Genomic DNA, 23,745 nt, shown 5'->3' with positions numbered 1-23,745 from the left:
TTCTTTTTCAAGGATTTTATCTTTTGGAATCGATTGGTCTCCATGCTTCTGGCATGCCCTGTCCTACAAAGACATCAATGCTAATAGGAGTATTTGCAACTAGTATATAAGATTTAGTTATTCTCTTTAAGTCAATAAAACGGATGGCAGCTAATTTACTATATTTTATAAAAGAATTATTTTTTGAATTTCAAGTTCATATTAATTTGTGCAAGGATCAAAACTAGATAATAATAATTAATTACAAGAAATTTTCTTTTTCTAGCTGCTTAGTTTTTTCCCCCTAATGTTGAAAAATTTGTTTCATCAAAATGACAATCAACAAACCTTGTAGTAAATAAATCTTCTATCAAGGGTTTTAGATATTTAATTATAGATGGAGATTCATATCCATCATATATTCCTAACCTCCTTTGAAGACCCATCTTTGTGTGTTATGATGGAGAAATTGGAACATATACCACACATCCAAAAATTGCTAAATGGGATATACTTTGTTCCTAACCATAAACCAATTATATATAAGAGAATTTTTAATAACTCATTTGATCTGATGCATACAAGTGCTGTTGCATCCAAAATGACATGCCCCTAAACAAAAATTAAAAGTTTAGATTTCATAAACAATGGCCTTACAATCAGTTGAAAGTGTTTAATAAATGATTTTACTAAATCATGTTGTTTATGAACATAAGCCACAGGCTGTTCAACAGTTATTCCAACTAATTTGCAATATTAAAGGTTTGAGATGTAAATTCACCAGCATTGTCAACACAAATTGTCTTGATTGCATAATTAGAAAAATGTGGTTACAAATGAATTATTTGTGCAAGTAATCTTGCAAATGCCAAATTGTGAGTTGATAATAAACATACATGTGACTATCTAGTTGATGCATCTATTAAAACTATAAAATATGTACATGGTCCACATGATGGATGTATGAATTCACATATATCACATTGAATATGTTTAAAAAAAATATAGGCGATTGAGTATCAATTTTAACTAGTAATGACTTTATAATTAATTTGCCTTTAGAGCAAGCAACACATGAAAATTTATTAGCTTGAAAAATCTTATGGTTTTTCAATGGATGATCACATTAATTTTTAATAATTTGTTACATCATTATTGATCCGAGATAGTCCAACTGGTTATGCCAAATATTAAAATCATTAGTAAACTCCTAGATTACTATAGTATAAGTTTTAATCATTCTAATATTTGTATAGTAAAATCCATATAACAGAACGGGTAATTTTTTTTTAACATATACTTCTTACTCGAAATAATAGATGTAATATAAATGTATTAAGTGTCTCTTTCATGTGTTGTCTCAATATCATATTCATTTAGATGAATATATTTAAAACTTAATAAATTTATTTGAAACGTTGAAAATAATATATCCTCTATTATATATGTTGTTCCTTAAGGCAGTAAAATATTGACTTTTTCGGAGTCTTCAATTAATCTTTTATTACTAGATATTGTATTGACATTGGTTTCTTCTATTGTCAAGTGGGAAAAATATTTCTTGTCTTCAAATATAATGTGCATTGTAGCAATGTCTACAAGACATATATTTACATCATGGATCTTAGATCCAACAAGATCAATATCCATATTTTTCTTCAATAAAATAATATATATATAATAAGAAATTTACAAGTTAATATGAAGGAACATTAAATACATAATTAAAACACATAATAAGAACATATCATTTAAATATAATAAGAACATATTAAAGCATCTTCATAATATAGTTATACTAAAATATACCAATTACTATTAAGTTCATTTTCGGATATTTCCATTACCAATCAAATAATCAATTCTCTTTTCAGGGTAAGAAAATCAATAATGGATATTTCTATTGCCAATCATATAATCAATTCATCTTTTAGGGTGGACAAATGTCTTGATAAAATCATCACAAAGTTTTAAGTGATGCTTGATAAAGTTCAAGACGTACAACAGGTACGTGACCAATGATATTTTATGCCAAATCATTGACAATACGTTTTCTATATTCCTTTTATTCGTTTCATTTTTTGTTTTTTTATTATTCATCCACTTTTTGTAAATTAAAAGTATTCATCCACTTCTTGTGAGTTAAAAGTATTCATTCACTTTTGGTGGTTGATCCACTTATGACCGGTTATCCACTTTTTGTGGATTATTCATTTTTAGTGGATTAATGTGTTAAGGCATTCATCCACTTCTGATGGTAAAATTATTCTTAGAATTAAAATAATAATAGTGTAAATTATTATGACAATTATAATTATTAAATGATGTTGTATTTACTTCAAAGAATAGATGGATTCATGGCTATGACCATAATTATTAAATGATGTTGCATTCACTTCAAAGAATATATGAATTTATAATTTTTTATTAGTAGCTTATTTGTCGCATTCACTTAAGAGAATGAACATTCATGATTTTTCATTAATAGCTATATAATAGCAAATTCATTTTCCAATCAAGGGACAAAATAAAATATGTACTACATGATAGTAAAATTCATATTAAGGTTGATTTTAGGGAATGCAAATATTAAAGAGCTATCAAGTCACTTACTTAACTTGTTACAATCAGAAATTACAGCATTTTGTCTTGATACAAATGCCATATCTTTCTTGCAGCAAGTAATTAGATACTTGAAGGCTTAGCAAGGCAGCTAGATGTTACAAGATATCGTGTTTGTATATTAATTTCTTTGATCCTCATCTAACGTTGCCAATTGTGTTCTTATAGATGGTGGTGCTTCTATGGCTAATGTTTTTCTCGTCTCACCCCTCTTTTGTAAGCATATGTAATGATGTTTATAGCTATTCATCAACATCGGTGCCTTTTCTATTACAGGAGATTCTAAAATTCTATGAGTCTAAACAGCACTTGAGGTCATTTTTTAGTATGGAAAGCCAACAGATTTCCTTTAGAATGAAGAAGTACTACCGATGCTGTAAAAGCATCTACAGGAGGAGCTAAGTGCGGATTTAACTTTACTGAAGTTTTTCTTTAAAGGGTTTCTTTTCAAGATCGATATATCTAGTATTGATTTGGTCAATTATGGTTATTTGACAGTAGCTCTTATATAAATCACATGGGAGTATTGTGTATTACATAGGATAAAGCTACGACGAATCTCAAACTCAGGTTCTTCCCAATCGTCTTGTGTTGGATGCTTGGTACATGCTGCATGTTGATGCGAAAATTGGTGTTTGCATAGCACTGGTTCCCCATAGGAGGGTGGGATGATGTTATTGTGGTTAATGTTAAATCCTTCACATAGCCTTTTTATGTATAGGAAATTGCTGCTTTGCTAGTTGAGAAGTGCCGATGTAAGCCAGTTGATTTCTTTCAAAGTGAACAACTGCCAAGCAATGTAAGTATGAAGTGGCAAAAGTTGCTGGTTAGCTCTCATAGACATTTGTAAAAGTCTTTGAATCCATTAACAAGGTGGTGGTAGATCTTTGAAGGAGCATTTGCATCTCACGCGCTCTCATAAACACACAACTGACTTGATTAAATATAAATAGAATGGATCAAATCACAGCTCTTGAGCTGTTCTTCAACTAACTTCAATGGCAACATGTATTTAGTTTAAATTTTTAAGTCATTTTAAGTTTAATTTGAATTATTTAAGTTCAAATTGAATCTTTTAAAATTAATATTAGATTGGTAAAAGAGTTCTAAGTTTTAATAAAGTACTGGAAATCGAGTGTGGGAAGAATACGAATGACCCTTGCTTCCACCGCCAAACTACTGCTACAGTTTATACACATTCAACAATTTTCTATCACCAAAAAGAAAAACCAATTCCCAATTATTTCATTTCACTTGAATCACAACAATGGAGAAAACGAGTCTTGTTCTTGAGCTCAACTTTATCTCTGCACAAGGGCTTGTTCACCCATCGCTTATACCCGATCGCCACTTGAAAACCTACGCTGTTGCTTGGGTTGATTCTTCCACCAAGCTTCACACTCGAGTTGATCGTGTTGGTGGCGAAAACCCTACCTGGAACGACAAGTTTCTCTTCAAGGTCTCACCCGAGTTCCTCTTCAACAAAATCTCCACCGTCTCCGTTGAGATATACGCTGCTGGCACTTCAGAGACAGGCTTATTGGGAGCGTTCGTCTGCTTATCCATAACTTCATCCCAACCGCCTCAGCCGCTGCAATGAAGACTCCTGCTTTTGCTGCACTCTTGATCCGCAGCCCTTTTGGGCAGTTCTTTGGGACCCTTAACATCGGAGGAATGGTTCTTGATGCCTCTCGTTTTCAGCTGACGTTGAGTAAAGTCTTGACCATCGATTACCGTGATCTCATAGGCGAGAATCGCAATGGCAAGCATCATCTGGTAAGAAACGATTCCAAGGCGTCATGTCGAGATATCATGGAGTCCACCCCGAGTGAACGTGGTGATCTATCGAAAACAGGTGATTCCTTGACTTCGACTTCATCACCTCCACATATGACCTTGAGGGAGTTGAGGTTGAAAGGGAGGGATGAAGATCATGGGATTGAATCCCCGGAAAGAGAAACTTTATTTGAAGAAGAGAAAGAAGAAGTTGCTACTAGAAACTTGGAACAACCTCTGGCGGCAATCGACCTGTTGCCTCGTAAAGCTGCTGAGGAGATGATTTCTGACAATGAAGGAAGCATGGTGAAGATGGAAAAAGATGTTAAGATGATCGTGGAAGAGAACAAGAAGCTAAGGGAGATGGTCCAGACGCTCGTGGTAGAAGCAAAGGGGCAATCAACTGTAAAATCAGACCTAACAGGAAGAGTGAAAAACCTGGAGAAGAAGCTATCAAGGAGGAACAAACAGAGGAAGCTACATTATGGGAGAACAGCACGTGCACCTAAGTTCAATGAAGCAGCTTAAGATCAGACATCTTTCTTTTTTCTATGCTTGTAGTTTCTATCTATATTTTACAATTCCATTGATTGTAGATGCCGTATGGCTTTCAACATAGATGAAATGTTATTTTTTCAATTGTTACATATATGTATATATGTGTGTAATATTCAGAACTCTGCAATTCTTCTACAGTAGTTCATTACATGTTGTTTCAATTTAAGTTATTGAAAGTGCCTCCATGCCTGCATAAACAAACAAGTGCAATGCATGCATAAAAGAGTATCAACTTGCGTCTTAAATTTATAATTGCGCAGATTTGTACAAGTGATAATGGAAATAATATATAAACAGAGCTTGGTAATGAAGCAAGAGCCGGTAACTTGGGTATAAAAACAACATTATCGTGGGAATGGGAACTTGTTCAATTTCCTTGAAAGGTTTACCATATCGAATCATATCTGTTTCCCGGTCCAATCATCCTTTTGTTTAGTCCAACATGTCATTGTAATTAGTTCTGGTGTCCAAATCAGACCTAGTAATTAAGAGATAAGCTTCGAAACCAGGTTTATGAATTCCTTTTTTCGTATTTTGTGTCATTTTCTTTCCCCTTTTTTAACTCTTGTGCTGCTGCTGAGGTTGGCTTTCCAAACTGTCAATTATCAAACTTGACTCTTTTTCTTCCAACAATTTACTGATCATTATTCTGGAAGCTTCTAGTGCTTCTTTCCGAGTACTAGCAATTGGGTGAATAGAAGTTCATCTTAATATGTCTGTTCTAATTTATGCATCAAAATATGGCACTCAAACCTTGTTATGTTGATTTCCTCGTATTATGTTTGTGCATGTGCTTGCACATTGACTGTTTGAGTAGCTAGCATGATGTTGCCTTATATATTACATTCTTTATGTCATATCATCGAAACGATTGAAATTCTACCTACCTTCGAAACTCTACAGACCTTATATAAATTTTAAATTAAATGGGGTATTGTCTGTTACATAGGATAAAGCTATGATGAATCTCAGCTCAGGTTCTTCCCAATTGTCTTGTCCTGGATGTTTGGTACATGCTGTATGTTGATGTGAAAATGGGTTACTGTTAAATCCTTCACATAGCCTTTTTATGTACAGGAAATTGCTAAAATATACGAGTCCAAACTGAACATTGTGAAGTGCCAACGCAAGCTAGTTGATTTCATTCAAAGTGAACAAGTGCCAGGCAGTGCAGGTATGAAGTTCCAAAAGTTGCTGCTTAGCTCTTGTAGACATTTGTAAAAAGTCTTTGCATCCTTTGACAAGGTGGTAGATTTCATCCACAGCCTACCAATGCAAAGTGCAAAGCAAATGGACAGCAAACAAGGGTTCGGTTGCTGAAGGGATAACAAGAGTGGGAAATATCCACAATAAAGATTTCTTTTTTTTTTTCCCTGCTATTTAATACAATGCATCATTAGTTTATCTTCTGTGTAACTGTACCAATAAATGAAAATCATTTAATACTAAAATTTTCTGTGTAATTTTATTGATTTCAATACAAGCAGATATCCCAACGTGCAAACTGATTTTCCAGTTAGTTTAAAAAGTTGAAACAATCAAACACTAGTACTAACAGCCTAAGGGGTAAAATCGTTACAATGATTGCTACCATTAAAAGGAGCATGTGCATCTCACAAACACACAACTGACTTAACTAAATATAAATAGAATAATTCCAATCACAGCTCTTAAGCTGTTCTTCAACTAACTTCAATTGCAACATGTATTTCCAGATTGACCACTGAGTTTCTTCAATGGCAACCTCTTGATAGGACCAAGGTTGACTCGGTGCTCTTGAGGGGCTAACTCAGAAAATCAGAGGTCTTTCAATCACTTTCTTTTAGGTGGATCCCGGCTGAGCCCGTGCTTCTTCAGTGTTTTGATATAATTTCTCATGAGGGTAAATTTGTTGGTCCCAAGATTATAGAAGTAGTCCCAAGAATAAATCCCGGTTCTATGCAAATCATCAAAAACTATCCTGAACCATCCACCCAAAAATGACACAAATGATCAAATAAACAGGGAAAACGTATTTAACCATATGTAGACTTTATAAAGAATCTGAGATGGTGAAATGCAGAACTTAGTGAAGATACCTTACACCATAGTTTCCTACTGGTTCAGCAGACATTATCCCCACATGGCGCCGCCCAGATATCACCTGATAAACGAATCTCAGCAATCAGACATGACAATTGCTCTTTTTAGAGGGACATAAAATCTCTTGGAGGGTCAAGAGTTAAAATAAATTTAAAGGAAAAAAGGGTTAACATTATCCAAGTAGATATAGCGCTGCGTGTTCAATGGCAGAAAACCAAGCAAATTATGTGCCTTTACTAGTTTAGGCCAAGACAAGAATTATAATATGTACCTTTTCACCTCCAATTGACCTAATCTTGCCATCAGCAGCTGGGCTATAAACTCTCAAAAACTCAGCTGACAAACAAAACTTGCTACCATTTGCATATTCTACCTCTACCTGAACAAGGTTCAGCATGGCAGGTGTGAATTCCAGTATGATGATAGAGAAAAAAGCTACAAGCATGTATCACTGAAATTTTACTCAGTCATTGCCATGAAAACAGAGATTAGACAGTATGTCTTTTTAATGAATCATTCATCGGTTTCTCTACCTAACTTATAAAGATTCAATGAAACATTTGTAGAATTTACCTACTTATCCATGAAACTTAAGAAACCAACTAATTTTTTTTATTTTTTTGAAAAGCAAGAATGATTCATTAAGAAGAGATTAAAAAAACTACCCTGTGAATTGGTAGTGGTATAGGCCAGCAAGTGAAGAGACAATAAAACCCCCTTCAATGCTTCACCTGTGTATAACAACAAATACGACGAAAAGCAACATCCGCTTGCAGTGAGATCGATCAGCATTCAAGATATCCACACAAAAAGAATGCCGCAAGAGGAACACTCATCGTACCACAATTAGAAAACAGCCTTACTGTACAGGTGGGTTTACTAAACCAACATCAATTAAACTCACTTACAGCAAGTCATGACCACCGTGGAGCCCCAATCCATTCGTGCCAAACTTTCACAAAATCACAATCCTCCAGAACAACCATACAAGGCATGGTGCTGAATCAGCAACCCCCTTACGCTGGATCCTCCCTTCCCCTGTCTTTCAGGCTAACCATCCGGGAAGGAGGACACACAGCAGCACCAGAATAAAACTCCCAAGCATGACACAAACAAATTTCAACATCAACTCAACTAGCAAACTAATCCATAATTTTCATTGGTAATCTTGATAATATCCCAAATGATTATTTCTACTTCCAAAAAGATATATTCAACCTAAAAATCAAAATGGGTGCTTTTAAAACTAATCTGGGCCTGATTATATTAAAAAATAAAAATCAAAACAAAAAAAAAATCTCATTAAATTAGCAACAAAAAAAAAAAGAGAAATCAACTAAAACAAAACAAATATAAAAGAATAAATTAATTCCAAAAAAAAAAAACTTACGATCCTGGGTGCGTTAAGAGAGAAGCTTTTGAGGCCTGGAGTTGCAACGAGAGTGTGTATCCTTGGAATTGCCCTCTGCATAGCTCGAGCTAAGCTGACACTGTTTTCTTCGTAGTGCTCACGTTTTCTTGTAGAGCTGGAACTGTCTTTGGATCTGGGCCTTTCTTTTGTTGGACAAAGTTGGCCCATATATTTTAAGATTTTGTTCTCATAAGGCCAATACTTTCATTGGGCTTGATTCTTTTAACTCTCCCCTTTTAAAAAATGGGGGAAAAGTGATTATCCAAATTATTATTTTAAATTTAATTCTCATCATTAAGTTGCAATGTGAAACCCAAAAAATTTAATATCAAATTGTACTAACTATAAAAATAAATAAATTTTAGTATGGGTTTTAGAGGAAAGATAAATAAAAAGTCAATATTTGATAAAATAATGAAAATATTTAAATTTTATCCTATTATTAAAAAAATAGAGAGAGAGATCGCTTAATTATAATTTTTCTTGCGTGCGTGCCAAGACTAATTTCCACTAAAATAAATTACAATTTGTGTATGGAATCTATGTTGTTTGACTAAAGTATAGAGAAAAAAATATATTGGTTGTGACTTATGAGTAAGAAATTGGAAATGTTATTAATTCATGTGAAGCATATGTAAAGGCATCAAATAATAAAATAGTAATTATTCTAATTAAACAAAACCACTTGACCCTTTCTGTAAATGGCTTAAGGACCACAAAAAGAAGATAAGTTCCCAATAAATAAATACTCTTCACAAGTTTACTTACTTCACTCCCATAAATTAACCAAAAGAAATGACCTCATTCCAATATGTCTATCATTATCCTTTTATAAGCAATAAAGAAAGAAGAAAAAAGGGTCTCTAATTCTTATATAAACAAAAGGCCATGATGATAGCCATGACGATTATCTAGAGTTTAGAGTGCTGGGGGTTTAATTTTGACCTGAACACTTACTTTGCCTATCATATTTGACTTCAATAAACATGGAGGCCAAATCATCTAATCATTGGGTGTTAGGGTACCACTAGGTGGGTTGGTCGTATGTTTGCTCTATTTCCATTGCTTTGGCTCTTTTTAATTTTGATGGCTCTAGGGTTGTTCATGAGACACTGATCTTAACAATAAGTTTAATCACATTGGTGTATGTTCAGGTGCAATAATATTTTTTTGTAATTTTGTTAAACCAAGTTAACAGCTCAATTCTTTATGGGAACAGAAATCATCTGCAGGGCTTAAAAAATGGATAATAAACATGAAGAAAGTATCAACTTGGGTCATAAATTTATAGTTGAGCAGAGTTGTACAACTGATATTGGAAATAATATAAAATGAAGCAAGAGCCGGCAACTTGGGTTTAAAAACAATATTGTGGAGATGGGAACTTGTTCAATTTCCCGAAAGGCTTACCATGTCGAAATCCTATCTGTTTCCAGGTCCAATCATCCTGTTGTTTAGTCAAATATGTCATTGTAATTAGTTTTGGTGTCCAAATCAGACCTAGTAATCAACAGATAAGCTTGGAAATCAGGGAATCAGGGTCTATGATTTCCTTTCTTTGTTTTTTTGTGTCATTTTCTTCCCCTTTTTTTAACTCGTGCTGCTGCTGAGGTTGGCCTTCCAGACTGTTAATTGATCAGACTTGACTCTTTTTTTCCAACAAGTTACTGATCATTATCATGGAAAAAGAAACACTTTGCTTTCAGAGAAATGCTACGACCAAATATACGTAACAGATTGTTCTATGTCTACGTATTTGGAATAAAACTCACCTTTCACACCAGTTTACTTGGTTTCCACATCAATCCTCAAACTTCCTAAAGAATAGAAAGGTTAAGTTCAGATAAACAACGGGACGTTTGGTACAAGGAACAGTTAAGTTATTCTTTTTCTATTTTCATGTGGTACTTTCTCCTATGTTTGGTTAGTAATTATATCAAGAAATAGTAATTTTTTTAAAAATAATTATTCTTTAAAATCAGTTAAAAGTCAAATTATAAATAAAATATTGATATTTGAAAATATTAATGATAAATTATTAATAAAATATTAATATTTAAATAATTAATTATTAATATTTAAAATAAATTATAAATTATTCATATTTAAACAATAAAAAAATAAAATAATCATTGCAACGTTTAAATTATAATTAAAGTATTAGAATTTTATAATGTTAATATTAAATTATAAATAAAATACTAATTTTTAAAAATAAAACAACAATAAATAATATATATAACAAAGGATATTTTTATCTTTTTATTCTCTACTTTTTTATTCTAAAATTATTTTTATCAACCAAATACTGTAATAAGTCATAATAGCTATTCTTACCTTACTCAATTCATTATACCAAATTACATAATAACTATTTTATTTTCACTGTATTCTATTTTCATAGAATAATTATTTTATTTTATTTCTGTTTATTTCACGAATCAAACGTGCAGTTACATGTATATATTTATATTATTTATAAAAGTTATACATGTGTATATACATCACCTCGAGTGATCGAGAAGAACATTACAAAAGCTTGTGTCTGAACATATGAAACATCCGTATATAACAAGTCTTTAGTGACAGTGTGAACAAGCTCTGATTGAGAACGAGTGTGAAAAGTTTGAAGAAAATGCTCACGGACAAAATCTCTAATAAAATGATAAGAAGTCTCGATCTGTTTTGTCCGGAGTATTTCGTATCAAATACATTGAACTCCTAAAGTAACATTTTACGCAAAACGATTGGCTATGGAAGGTGGTCAACAGATTAGAAAATGTTTTTCCAGGTTTTTTTTTTTTTTTTGTTTCTTTGAATTTTTCTGTCCATTGGTTGGCTTCAAGAGCCAGTGCATTCACAGTCGCAGGAATGCGAACTTTTCTTTTTTCCAGGGTTAGATTATTGAGCTCCATCATAGGATTCCTTGCCTTGTAACAATCTACAGATGCATGCACAGAAATAAACAACTCCTAGCGGATTCCACTTCCAGGTTTCAGTGCTAAGCACGACCTAATCTAGTTATCTCTATCCCCCCAACAATTGAAAACAAAGCAAAAACAAATAGATAGCTAAGCAGTTTCCTCAATTGCATTACAGATACATGCCAAAAAAGTTAACACAATAAAGAAATGAAGAGTGCTCATCATACTTCATATTGCAGAAAGGTTATAAAAGAGACATAATCTTAGCAGACATCCAGGAGCATCTATCTGATTCTCTGCTGTTGCCGGCTTTTTCTCTTTCTTTTTTCTCCCATTTTTTTTCCACCTTTTTCCTTTAAAGTCAAGCAAAAATAAAAGACTATGTTGTTTCAGAAGGCAACAAAATGAAGTAAAACCTTGGGCACTTTCATAATGATGTGTGACAGTACACAGAAATTTACAGTTACAAAGGGAGTATGATAAAAAGTAACCTAATCAGTGGCAGGGGCAATGGATCAAGCTTTTTTAAGGCTTTCTCTCTGGTCAAATGCTACAAGCTTGATACCAGCTACAAAGAATAAACAAGACATACATAGTGATCAATCACGGGTAATTTAATTCTGGAAATTAAGGACACCAATTTTTGATAAGTACAACTTCAAAGGTTAAACACAAAGCAAGAAGGTGAAAAAGAGTTGAAGTGGAGAGGAAGCTGCAGTTTTTGGTAGCAGATATGATCAATCCGAATCACCTTTTGTGATCTTTTTTTTTATTGCTAAGACGATAGGGTAGTAGTCTAAAGAGAAACTTGGGAATAGAAGAAGTTATGTTCAATTGCCTATTTCCCAAGGAGGAAAAAATTTTCTTCCAGATGACTGAAGCCATCCCATGAGAGAAATGAATCCACACTGTCAACCCATTGCTTTAGGGAGTCTTCTTGAGTAGAGGTGGTTTCACCCAGTGAAGGATTGTTGGATTCTTCCACTGAGAATGAAGATGTGTAAGAGGAAGAAGTATTTGTATCTTGGTTCAGCCATGACTCCAAATCAAAGCTTCCACACAACATTTGGTAGTTGTTTAATAGATCGTTTGTTTCATCAAAAATTACTTGAGTTTCTTCTGATTTCTCATCTCTGCTTGTAGAAACTGTGATGGCATGATCATCCTCTGACTTTGACTCGAAGCTTGCTTCTTGTTTATTAGATGAATTAGAGTTCGAGGTCATCTTATTTTTACCATCAGTTTTCTCTGCCTTCTCAATAGGCTTGTGTGTCACAGGGTCTAGGCCAAGGAGCTTTAACTTCTTCTTGATTCGAGTATTCCAATGGTTCTTGATTTCATTATCTGTACGACCAGGAAAATGTGAAGCAATCTTGGACCACCTGCCAATTTTATCATGTGTTAGAATGAAGAATGAACTGGCTATGAACACTAATCATCCATGGCATTTTGCCAGGAATATCACTTGGACCTTGCCCTTGCACAGTTGCACTACCGTAGTTTTCTTAATATATAATCATATTCATATTGCAAGAAAGATGGTGACTCTCTACCTGTTTCCAAGACGCGCATGAAGTTGAATAATCTGATCCTCTTCTGATTCTGTGAAAGCCCCTCTCTTAAGGTCTGGTCTGAGATAATTTATCCATCTTAATCTGCAACTTTTTCCACATCTTAACAGACCTGCATCACCATACAAAATGCCAATATTCTTAAACATACCCTCCCAACTTAATCACAAGTTCATGTGCCTGATACAGAGACACAGAGGGGTGGAGAAACTTCAATACTTCTTTGAAGATTTACCTGCAAGCTTGGGAACCGTTCTCCAGCAATGAATACCATTGTTGAGTATAAAGTTCATCAGCTTATGATCCTCCTCTATCGTCCATGGACCGCGCTTTAATCCAACCTTATCACAGCAAGGTTGTCTTCCCATTTCTGAGATTGATCAACTTCAGACAAAGCAAAAACGAGAGTGATCCGTTGAAAGTTCGAGACTAGAAAATCCAAAGAGTGCTTAAAAGGAACTTGCAGTCCAAGATAAAGATGCTATGCCAGCTCATACAGACATTTTAAAAAAGAAAGGAAGAGCAGCATGTTGTTGAAGCAGGGAGATTCATGATTGAATTGGGAAAAAGCATTAAAATTGGTGGGTTTAAAGCATGAAGGGTTAGTAATTATAAAAATGGCCACCTCCCTTGTCTGAGACAATGGCAATGGTCCTATATATAAGAAACCAAACGTGGGTCGTCCTCGTTGACAAAGTTTATTCCTGCAAACTAAAAGTCTTTCTTTCCATTGGTTTTGATTTTTATTAAGCTCAAAGTTAAATTTAGAACAGTTGATGGGATTCCTTGGCCCCTTATAAGCTGGCCAGTTTTGTCGTTGGAGCCAAACTTTCTCCTCTGTAGGCAGGGTTAAAGAGATTCCTTCAGAGGAAAATGCAAGTGCCATGAAATTCCAAGCATGTGATTTGGTTGGAACCAGAACTGGTTAACTTAGCAGTCAATGTTTATACACTGGGAATAGAAAGAAAAAAAAACAGAAAGTTAAAGAAAAAATGGAAAGAAATCCACTCGTGTCTCTCATTCTTAATTGTTTACCATGAAACATCAATTCAATAGTTCTTCTGTAGCAATCTATCCTTTTCTTAATTTTTAACTTATGACAACTTCCATTCTTAATTTTTTTTGAACAGTAAACTCGTTGAAATGGTCACGTCAATAATCTCTGTGCGTTTTTAAATTTAATATCCATCTTAAAAACTTAATATGGTATCAAAGTAAGCATTGTTCTCATTCGTCTATCCTTCCGTAAACCCCTCATGATTCATGACACGAATAAGTATATTACTCTACGCATAAGAAGAATATTCAAGTGGTGATAAAAGAAATCTCATATAAGTTAAATTAAGAATATCCCGAAATTATTAATTGATTTTAAATTAGATATCGATCTTAAAAATTTAATAAAATTTCTTCTAAATAATCAAGTTTTTACATTACATGCTAAAGTATCAAAAAGACCTAAACATACCAATGATTTAACATTTTACTCAAGAAACTACAAACCTATAAAATTTGAAATATGATTAAAGAAATGAAGGACTTAACTTCCACCTGCAACTTGTAAATTAGCTTAATAGTCCCTATAACAAATCAGTTGTGCTGTTCAGTTCTTTGATCTTGTCATCATTGATTCCATTTATATAAAAGGATAAGAGGGCAAAGGAGCAGCAGAAATTAATTAAGCCAGAAATGAAAGAAGAAAAGGAACAGACAAGAGACTTCCGGGGTGAAAGGATTAAATGGGCAACCACAATTTTTCTCTGTAGGAGACAACAGGGTCACACTGTTCTTTAGAACTTCTCAAGTGCAGCCATGGATTATGACAAAAGATGGCAAAAAAAAGGAGAATTAACGAGCAAGCCTAAAGAAACCGGATAAATTTTCTCTCTATGTAACAAAAGGGAATTGAATAATTTTATTTTAGTGGGACTCTTCCAACACATTCCCGTAACACAGAAGGAAAACTGAAAAAGGAAAAAAACAAAATGAAGGGTAATCATATCTTCTGGTTCATTGCATGTACAAAGTGATGAATATTCCCTATAATGCACAATAATTCATGCTATATAATTGTTTTGTTTTTGGGGTCAAAGCGGGCCTTGTTGGGGTTAGAGAAAACAATAAGCTAGAAAATCCTAACAAGAATCTTCTTGCTGACATAGGGTCTGTTTACATTCCTTTGTTTCTTTAGTTTTAATACTAGTTAGCCTAGATTTTGCAGCTAAAAATTCTCAGGTTTCATCCTGCTCTCCCAATGTAAATAAGATCCTGACTACCTTGAACCCCACCTTACCTGGTAAACTCTGTCACTGAAAACATGAATCACAGAATCAGCTCTTGAAATATTGTTTTTAAAATTGACTAACTTGAGCAACAGGCTTTCCCATTTGATTAACCTGAAATCTGAAGCAAGGGCGAAATTTGATCACAGATCTTTAGGTCAACTATTAAAGAACTTGGACAGAACATTTGACACCTTCCACATTACTCCAATATCTACAAGAATCCTTCTCCCTCCATGTTTTTTCTTTTTCTTTATCATGGCTGAAAAATTTTCATTGTTTCCCCTGTTGGAAGTATTGGACCATTCGTAATCTATGACATAATCTTTGGGGAAACAAGTCAAGAGCAAAGATGATTAGCTGGTGACAAAATTGCCCTCCACTTACTGGAGCATCTAGCATCCTGCTAGAAAAATCCTACCCAAAATGACAACTGCTTAAAATATAGTACTCTCAAGTTGTTAGTGACACCTAACCATGGACTCAGGACAAGAGAAAAATTACTTAAGAAAAGCAAAGATACCTATGAAATTTCCTTTTCCTTATTGAGCTGATGAAGAAGTATAGTAGTACTCCTGTAAAACCATATAGTTTAATGAAGGAAGATTTGTGATTTGTGGATGAACTTAGGAGGAGAATATGGGATTAAAAAATTGGCAAGTTTACAGGAAATTATGATTGTCATTTACCCAACTTTGCCTAGGAAAAAACACACTTTCTTTGCACAAGAATCATGCCTTCCACATTCTCAGGATAGAAAGAACATATTCTGATGATAAAAGAGTCACATAACAGAATAACAATGATTAATGTCATCTCATTGTCAACTTACGGCATAGTTAAAAAAGAAACATAATATCTCTCTGAGAAGAGAATGAAAATGATCTTGTTTCAACCTCTGACAGAATCAAAAAGAGCAGAACCTGAACTCCTTGTCAGAACTTGGTAGAACCACACAAATGGTAACATGGACTTGTTTTTGATCCATTAGCTGAATTACATAATAAAATTTTAGTTTTTCTCGTCCTGTCTGTTAATCTCAATTGTCTGAACTCGAATCTAAATTCTCATTTTTTTTTTTTATGGAAGAAGGTACCGCAAGTAACAAGGTGAGTGACAATTCCATTTGATAACATTGAGAATGACTTGATTAATTAAAACTAATACGATTTGTGTAGGATTATGATGGGAATAACAAGGAAAAGATATGAGGATCAAACCCAAATTGATTTGAAATTTGATTGTTTTTAATTATATTTCTTTTGGCAATCAAAAGCTTTACTTGACTTGCTTAATCTTCCTATTGGCTTCTCTGATAGAATCCTTAATTGTCACATATACTTGTCCTGATCTATTATTATCATATATCTGCAGGCAGATTAGCTTTACTGTTTCGATAGTTTGATGATTATTCGGGTGATGCAATGTTGAGAAATTCTAACCTTTTGGTACATGGCTGAGCAGGTAATCCAATAACATGAATGTTCATCCAAGAAAAAAGAAATGGTTGGTAGAATTTTGAGGAAGTTGCTTCGGTTTCTCTATCCAGCAGCCTTCCAAATTCTCCAGCCAAAATCCAGACAATATTCTGCCATAATCATTGGCATCCAACTAAAAAGAGAAAGGTGGAGAGAACTTTTGGAACCCTCCTCAAAAACTTTGCTGCTGATGTTTGCTTGCTGCTAACTGGATTGTACCATGGTGCAAAATTGATTGGTGTCCAAGAAAAAGAAAATATGGTAAAAGTTTTGAGGAAATTGCCTCAGTTTCTCTATATCAGCAGTCTTCCAATGTTCATTTGCTGCCCATTTTCATGGCTGCAAACTCATGATAAGTTCTCAGTTAGTAAAAGTCCTGTCAGAATTTCTACAATCTCCCCTTGTGAGATGGAAACATGATGGATTGTTTATCATTTTACTACTAAGACAAGCAATCTTTCTGGCATTATGAACAACCTGACAAGGAAGAAACCCAGATTAAATTTTTGCAAATGAATTAGAACATTAAGCTTTGCTTGGTACCAAATTATTAAAGATAGAAAAGTAGAGAGAGAGAGAGAGAGAGAGAGAGAGAGAGAGAGAAAGAGAGGAGAAAAACAAAGGGAAAAATTAAATAATGAAAAGGAAAAAGGAAAAGAAAAGTATATACATCTCTATCATGGCTATGGAGGCTTGAAAAATAAGTGGGTCAGTCAATTAAAATACTATTTATTCGAAACATAATGCCATTGGTACGTGTAAATTGAAAGTGAAATTCTTTTATATAAAATAAAAAAAAAATGCTAAATTGACAACATTTTTTATTCTCCTCAGTGTCTTACGTTTTCACTACATAATCATGCAATCATCTCAATTTAGACGTGAAACTATATAGTCTTATAAATCTAAATAAACAAGGGTATTTTCCTTGTCGCTTTTTCTATCTTACCAAACACAACTCAAGTCATTTTCTCTCCCATTTATCACACCCGTCGTTTTCCATGTCATTGCTTTTCTGCCTTTCTCTTAAGTGAACGATAGAAAGATATTTTCTTATAAATTTACATTTAATACGTTTTTCGTTTATTAATTTTATATATTATATCGAATGTTGTCATTTTGTTAATAAATAAATTTAAAAATTAAAAAATTTTAAAATAAATATTCATAATCTTTAAACTTTTTACATTTACATATTTATGAGATGACCCTTTATTATATACAAACAATATATCAAATACAAATATTTTTATTAATTTTCATGATTTTTTAAAATACCAAAAAAAAAAGAGCTTCAAGCTCAATGGTTCTTTATTATTATTGATAATTATTATGATATGAGGAATCCCTCTGTTACACCCTTTTCTTGCAAAAAGCAGTGGCTACTCTTAGTCTTCTTGACAAAATGAATTTAGGATAAGATTTGTTGAGTATCCATCAGTGCACTTAGTCTTAGCATTTGGTAGAACCCACTAATTATTTCTTTTAATTTAATTATATTCATCCATCAGCAACACCCCACCAGTCATTAATTCATCGAAACCAAACAAATCTGCCCAACAATTTTGTATTTTCAAGCTAAAAGGACTAGCTTATTCCCACTTGCAAATAATTCTTTTTTCCAAGTATAAACACTATTTCTTCTTCTTTTTTTAGTCTTTTTTTATTTTCAATTTGACATATTTTTTTGCTCCTTTGACCCTTTTTTTTTTATAATAAAAGAATTGTTAATGAGTTCGATTTCAAAACTTCAAAACCTAAATATTTAATTTAATTTTAAACTTGATTGCTTGCAAAATTGTCTTTGATCTTGACACTATCAATATTTTTTTGGGTATATATCCTAACATTGGGATTTAATTGGCTTTTTATGTATATAATGCAGTTATTAATTAGGTAACAAATTAAACACATTATCCATAACATAATGAATCATACTTATCAATTGCCAAGACTATTTAACAGATGAACTATATTAAGTAAAAAAAAACATACTGCATAATAGTCTTGGTGTCTCCTACACATATTATAATTTCATGTCCTGATTATTTTTTATTATATATAATTACAAAAAAAAACTCTATTTACGTCTTTGTGATTTTAACTTTTTTTTAATAATATCTCATGATTTTTTTTTAATTATTATTTTATGCCTATGCTTCTTTTTTTTCCGGATTCATATATCTGGATAACTTATATTTTTGTAGGAGTTAAGCTATTAATTTTGTCTAATAAAATTAAAAAATATCATATAAAAAAATCAAAATTAGAAGAGATATATAATGTTAATTCAACTAAAACATGTAATATGTGATTGAAAGTAATATAAATATAAGAAATTATTTGATGTTATCATGCAGTCATTGTTGTGTGCAAATCCTTCTTTCTTTGCCATTTTTCTTTTTGTTTTTTAATATTAGTATTTTCTTTGAGGAGGCTTTTCAAGTACTCAAACGTGTCAACCTTAGATCATATATGACGTGGCAGATTCAGAGGTTAGGGGCCCCACGTTCAGAAAAGGCCGGCCCCTTTTCAATCATTGACAGTTAGGCGGCATTTAGATTGCACAATTAACACGAAAGGTAGGGTAATCTGCTGCACTGCGGAGCATTCTAAAGTATCAAATGATCATCCACGTGGCTGTTTCTTAGTTGGTGTAGGAAGGATTTGATCATTCAACTTACTAATTCATGATTTTCCATCGGCACATCCTACATTCCTATTCTTAATGTTCCTTCCGATATTATGCAAATTCTCGAGGAACAATCTTTTGGGATTAAGGTTAAATTCGTCATCATATTATTGGTTAATGTTGAATTTTGTTATTATTCTTTAATTTCATAAAATATTGTCATTATTCTTTCAATTTTATTAATTTTCAGACAAAAAAATAATTAAATTAAATTATGTCACTTATATTAATAAAATTCACGAAAATTTTCAATTACATTTTGTTTTGTCAAAAAATTAACAAAATTGATAATATAGTAATAAATTTTAAAAAAACTTGAAATTTGTGACAAAATTCAATAACGTTGAAGTAATAAAATAATGTATAATAAAAGTTTGTTATTATTTTTTAATTTCATTAAAATTTGTTATTATACTTTTTATTTTATTGATTTTTGGATAAAAAATAACAAAATGAACGAAAATATGTCACTTGTATTAATAGATATTTTTCACAAAGTACTTCAATTGTTTCATGAAAATAATTTTTTAATTCTCAAATCTTTTTTTTTTCATACAAGTCTTAACTCGTGTTGTAAAATTAATACATTTAATTCTTACTTATGATATTAATATAATACATGAAAGGAAAAAGGCAATTTGGGCTTGATTCAAGTGGGTTTTTTTATAAAGGTCGCTTGAGTTAAAATCTCAAATTTTTGCTTCTTTTTAAATTACTTAATACCTTGTTTTGTTTTTTTTTTAATTATACCAATTTATGTAGACTACCATCATGATTATATCAATTTGGAATAATACCCAGAATGATACCAAATTGATATTGTTTACAATTTATGAATGTTACAAAAATTGGTATAATCAATTTATCTATTTAGAATAATATCAGGAATGATACCAAATTAATATTGTTTGCAATATATGAATATTATTGGAACTAGTATAATCAATTTATCATGTTTATATGAATTGGAATAATATCGAGAATGATACTAAATTAATATTATTTACAATTATGAATACTACAAAAACTGATATAATCAGTCCACCATGATTATATTAATATTTACTTTTTTTAAAAAATTATATTAATATTTACTTAGATATTTGTAAATTGCATATTATGGTAAAATATCTATCCTCTGTTCCCCCTTACAAATTCAGTTCATTTTTTTATTATTGTTTTACTTTGATTATGCCAATTTATATGAGCTGTTACCATAACTTTTCATTGAAAAAAAAAACTTTGTAAATTTCAATTATCACTATGTTAAACGTATATATATATATATATATAAAAGAATGTTAATAAAATCTTTTATTGACAAAATGGAGATATTGTTTGTTATATTTTAAAATTATTCTATTGTAAAAATTAATATAATTTCTTTGATTTATAAAGAAGAACTCAAATTATATTGAACCAATTTCTTTAAAAGATATTTTTAAGTTCTAATATTATTAAATAATTCATAAAAAACTATTATAAAATTTTAATTATTTATATTTTAGAACAATTTTTTATAATTATTATTTAAAAGTAAAAAAAATATTTATCTGGAATGTACGTAACATTAAATACTGATCAATAATATATATAAAAAAAAGATGTTGAAAAACTTTTGAATTGAGAAAAATGAATATTTTTATTCATTATACTTGTAAATGATCATTGTAAATATTATTATTTATCAAAATTAATAAAAATTATATAATTTGAAAATAAAAATATTTTATACCTTCAAAATATTTATATTTTATATATAATTATTGTTTTAGAATAAATAAAAACTAAATATTTTCATAACGTACAATAAATATTAATTATTTCTAAATTATTCAAAGTAATAATTAATATAAATCAACGGCCCGTTGAAATGAGTAAATTAAATAGTCCTTTTACTTTTGCCGTACGAAGATGAAGTGGCAGAAGTTGATTGGTACTCAGCCAGTGAGGTAAAAAATCAAGATGAACCGTGAAACACACAGGAACATCTCTGAAAAAACGGAGGAAATGACGACCGAATATAAACCGACACGAACGGTCGAAACGCCAAAGCATGATTTCGATAGCGGCCTCTCTTTCTTCCCCATAATTTCTCTCTCTTTTTTTCTTTTTCACCTTCCTTTTCCTATCTCCATTTCTTTTCTTTTGAGTTTTCAAGTACTTCCAAGAAAATCCAAACAAATAGAAAAGAAAGTTTTTGGATTTAAAGACCAGCGATTTCTGAGCCGAAGACACAGATGAATGACCAGATTATCGGTTGTCTTTCATTGGTTGTGAAAAGAGCGCAGCATCCATGAGGGATCGTAGGAAGCACGACGTCGTTTCATGGAGCAGGTTCTTCTGGTTCACTGCCGTCGTCGTCGTCTCTTGCGTTCTCTTAACTGGCTTCTCCTTCTCCACCTTTCGACTTTTTTTTGGAGGTAGTTTAATCAATTGGTTTTCAATCCATTTAGCTATTTTCTTCCTATTTTATATGACATAGTAATTAATTTATCAGTAGTAAAAATTTTATTATTATTTATTGATAATCTTGTTTAAATAATTTTTTCAAACAGAAACGTTTCATCCTGTGTTGGGGTCCACGCGCCAAACCTCAACCATTAACGCCGTCGTCTCCAACGAATTTCCGGTAGTTCCGGTACTTTCAATTCGTGAAACCATTTTGTTTCCAGATCAAGTGATACTTTTCCTAGAATGCCCTCCACGGGCTCGTTTATTTACCAAAGAAGAACTCCTTTGCATTTACCTCTCGGCCGATAATAACTCATCCGAGACGCGGCTTAAGAAGCCGCCAGCTCGTGTTGATTCCCGTCAGGTCGGTGAGCAGATCGTATGGTGTCCCGGTTGTCCACGTGGGTTGATCGTAACGGTTGCCTCAAAGTCAAATGGGGTCATCCCAGCTGGGCCCAGTCATCGGTGGGGCACTCTTGCTTACGAGGCTTTGATTGATAAGGATAATACTACACTCCTTTTTGTCAAGGGGCTTAATCTACGTCCAGAAAGAGTTTCCAATGCATCAAGATTTGAGTGCGTGTACGGCTGGGATTTTAGCAGGTTGAATTTAGTGTTAAGATCAGAAGTTTTATCAATTGCTCAGGAGATCGTACGGTGCAAAACCCCTTTGAGCGTTTTGAATGGGCAACAAAAAGTCAATGGCCCTGTCAAGGTTTCAATTAGGATCAAGGGCAATGGATTACTACCTTCCGTAGCCCGATTGGGGCACTTGGTAGGTCCGGGTCTACAGCCGGTGCCCACCCGAAAACCACACGAAATGTGCATTTGCACTATGGCACGTAACCAAGCAAGGTTTTTGAAGGAATGGGTTATGTACCATGCCCAAATCGGGGTACAACGTTGGTACATATACGATAACAACAGCGACGATGACACAGATAGTGTCATCGAGTCGTTATCCGATGCCAACTATAACATTTCTCGACACATCTGGCCTTGGATCAAGACACAAGAAGCAGGGTTTGCCCATTGTGCCTTGAGATCTAGAAGTTCTTGTGATTGGGTTGGATTTATTGATGTGGATGAGTTTTTCCACTTGCCATCGGGGTTAACGTTGCAAGCTGTTCTTAGGAATTTAAGCTCGAGAGCACCTAGTTTGGATACCGAAGCAGCGCATATTCCTATTGGTGAATTGCGTGTCTCGTGTTATAGTTTCGGACCGTCGGGGCTCAGACACGTGCCTCGACAAGGTGTGATGGTGGGGTACACATGTCGGATGACGGCCCCAGAGAGGCACAAGAGTATAGTTAGGCCAGAGGCATTGAATTCCACGTTAATCAACGTAGTGCACCATTTTCATTTGATGCATGGTTTTAGGTTTCTAGATGTTGATAAAACGATGATGGTTGTGAATCATTACAAGTACCAAGTTTGGGAAGTGTTCAAGGAGAAGTTTTATAGGAGGGTAGCTACGTACGTTGCCGATTGGAAAGATGAGCAGAACGTAGGGTCCAAAGATCGAGCCCCCGGGCTGGGGACGAAAGCTGTTGAACCTGTTGATTGGTCGAGTCGGTTCTGTGAGGTCCTGGACACTGGGCTTAGAGATAGGGTTTTGCAAAACTTTGTCAACCCAAAAACTTTCCTTCTGCCATGGCAGGATGCAAATGATGGAAAACAGAGTTTAGTTTGATAAAAGAAAAGAAGAGTAGACAGCGCAGGAGAAGGCACAGAGTGGACACTATAAGGTCTTGTTTTCTTTTCATCATTCCAATTATGATGAGAAAATTGATGTAGAAAGTGGATTAATTCGTTTCTTTTCTGTAAATAAAAATTTTCTTCTCGTTAGATTTTTGTTTCTTTATGATCCTTCAAGGCCCAAGACTTATTTAAAAATGACTAATCACGTTGGGGCT

The 23,745-nt window shown here is 33.0% G+C and overlaps 3 protein-coding genes and 1 pseudogene across 3 annotated transcripts; 2 read left to right on the top strand and 2 right to left on the bottom strand.

The window, feature by feature from the left end:
- Positions 1-3,765: 3,765 nt before the first annotated feature.
- LOC18600908 (uncharacterized) lies at positions 3,766-5,024 on the top strand (annotated as a pseudogene).
- Positions 5,025-6,373: 1,349 nt separating this feature from the next.
- LOC18600907 (uncharacterized) lies at positions 6,374-8,560 on the bottom strand. Its single transcript, XM_018118780.2, has 4 exons — positions 8,408-8,560; positions 7,289-7,396; positions 7,014-7,078; positions 6,374-6,895 (listed from the first exon to the last, which is right to left on the bottom strand). Exons 1-4 carry the CDS (start codon positions 8,486-8,488, stop codon positions 6,748-6,750), a joined length of 402 nt encoding a protein of 133 aa, XP_017974269.1. The 5' UTR covers positions 8,489-8,560; the 3' UTR covers positions 6,374-6,747.
- A 3,385-nt stretch (positions 8,561-11,945) lies between these two features.
- On the bottom strand, positions 11,946-13,555 carry MYB40 (myb domain protein 40). The gene is made up of 3 exons (XM_018119276.2): positions 13,159-13,555; positions 12,906-13,035; positions 11,946-12,734 (listed from the first exon to the last, which is right to left on the bottom strand). Exons 1-3 carry the CDS (start codon positions 13,289-13,291, stop codon positions 12,191-12,193), a joined length of 807 nt encoding a protein of 268 aa, XP_017974765.2. The 5' UTR covers positions 13,292-13,555; the 3' UTR covers positions 11,946-12,190.
- A 7,862-nt stretch (positions 13,556-21,417) lies between these two features.
- Positions 21,418-23,677, top strand: LOC108660421 (glycosyltransferase family 92 protein RCOM_0530710-like). Its single transcript, XM_018120178.2, has 2 exons — positions 21,418-21,798; positions 21,934-23,677. Exons 1-2 carry the CDS (start codon positions 21,672-21,674, stop codon positions 23,520-23,522), a joined length of 1,716 nt encoding a protein of 571 aa, XP_017975667.1. The 5' UTR covers positions 21,418-21,671; the 3' UTR covers positions 23,523-23,677.
- Positions 23,678-23,745: the final 68 nt, after the last annotated feature.

The sequence above is a fragment of the Theobroma cacao genome, chromosome 4 (genome assembly GCF_053813885.1).
Source record: "Theobroma cacao isolate CCN51 chromosome 4, ASM5381388v1, whole genome shotgun sequence".
NCBI lineage: Eukaryota > Viridiplantae > Streptophyta > Magnoliopsida > Malvales > Malvaceae > Theobroma > Theobroma cacao.
Note: the sequence above shows the minus strand (reverse complement) of the source record. Positions and strands in the feature narration are given on the sequence as shown.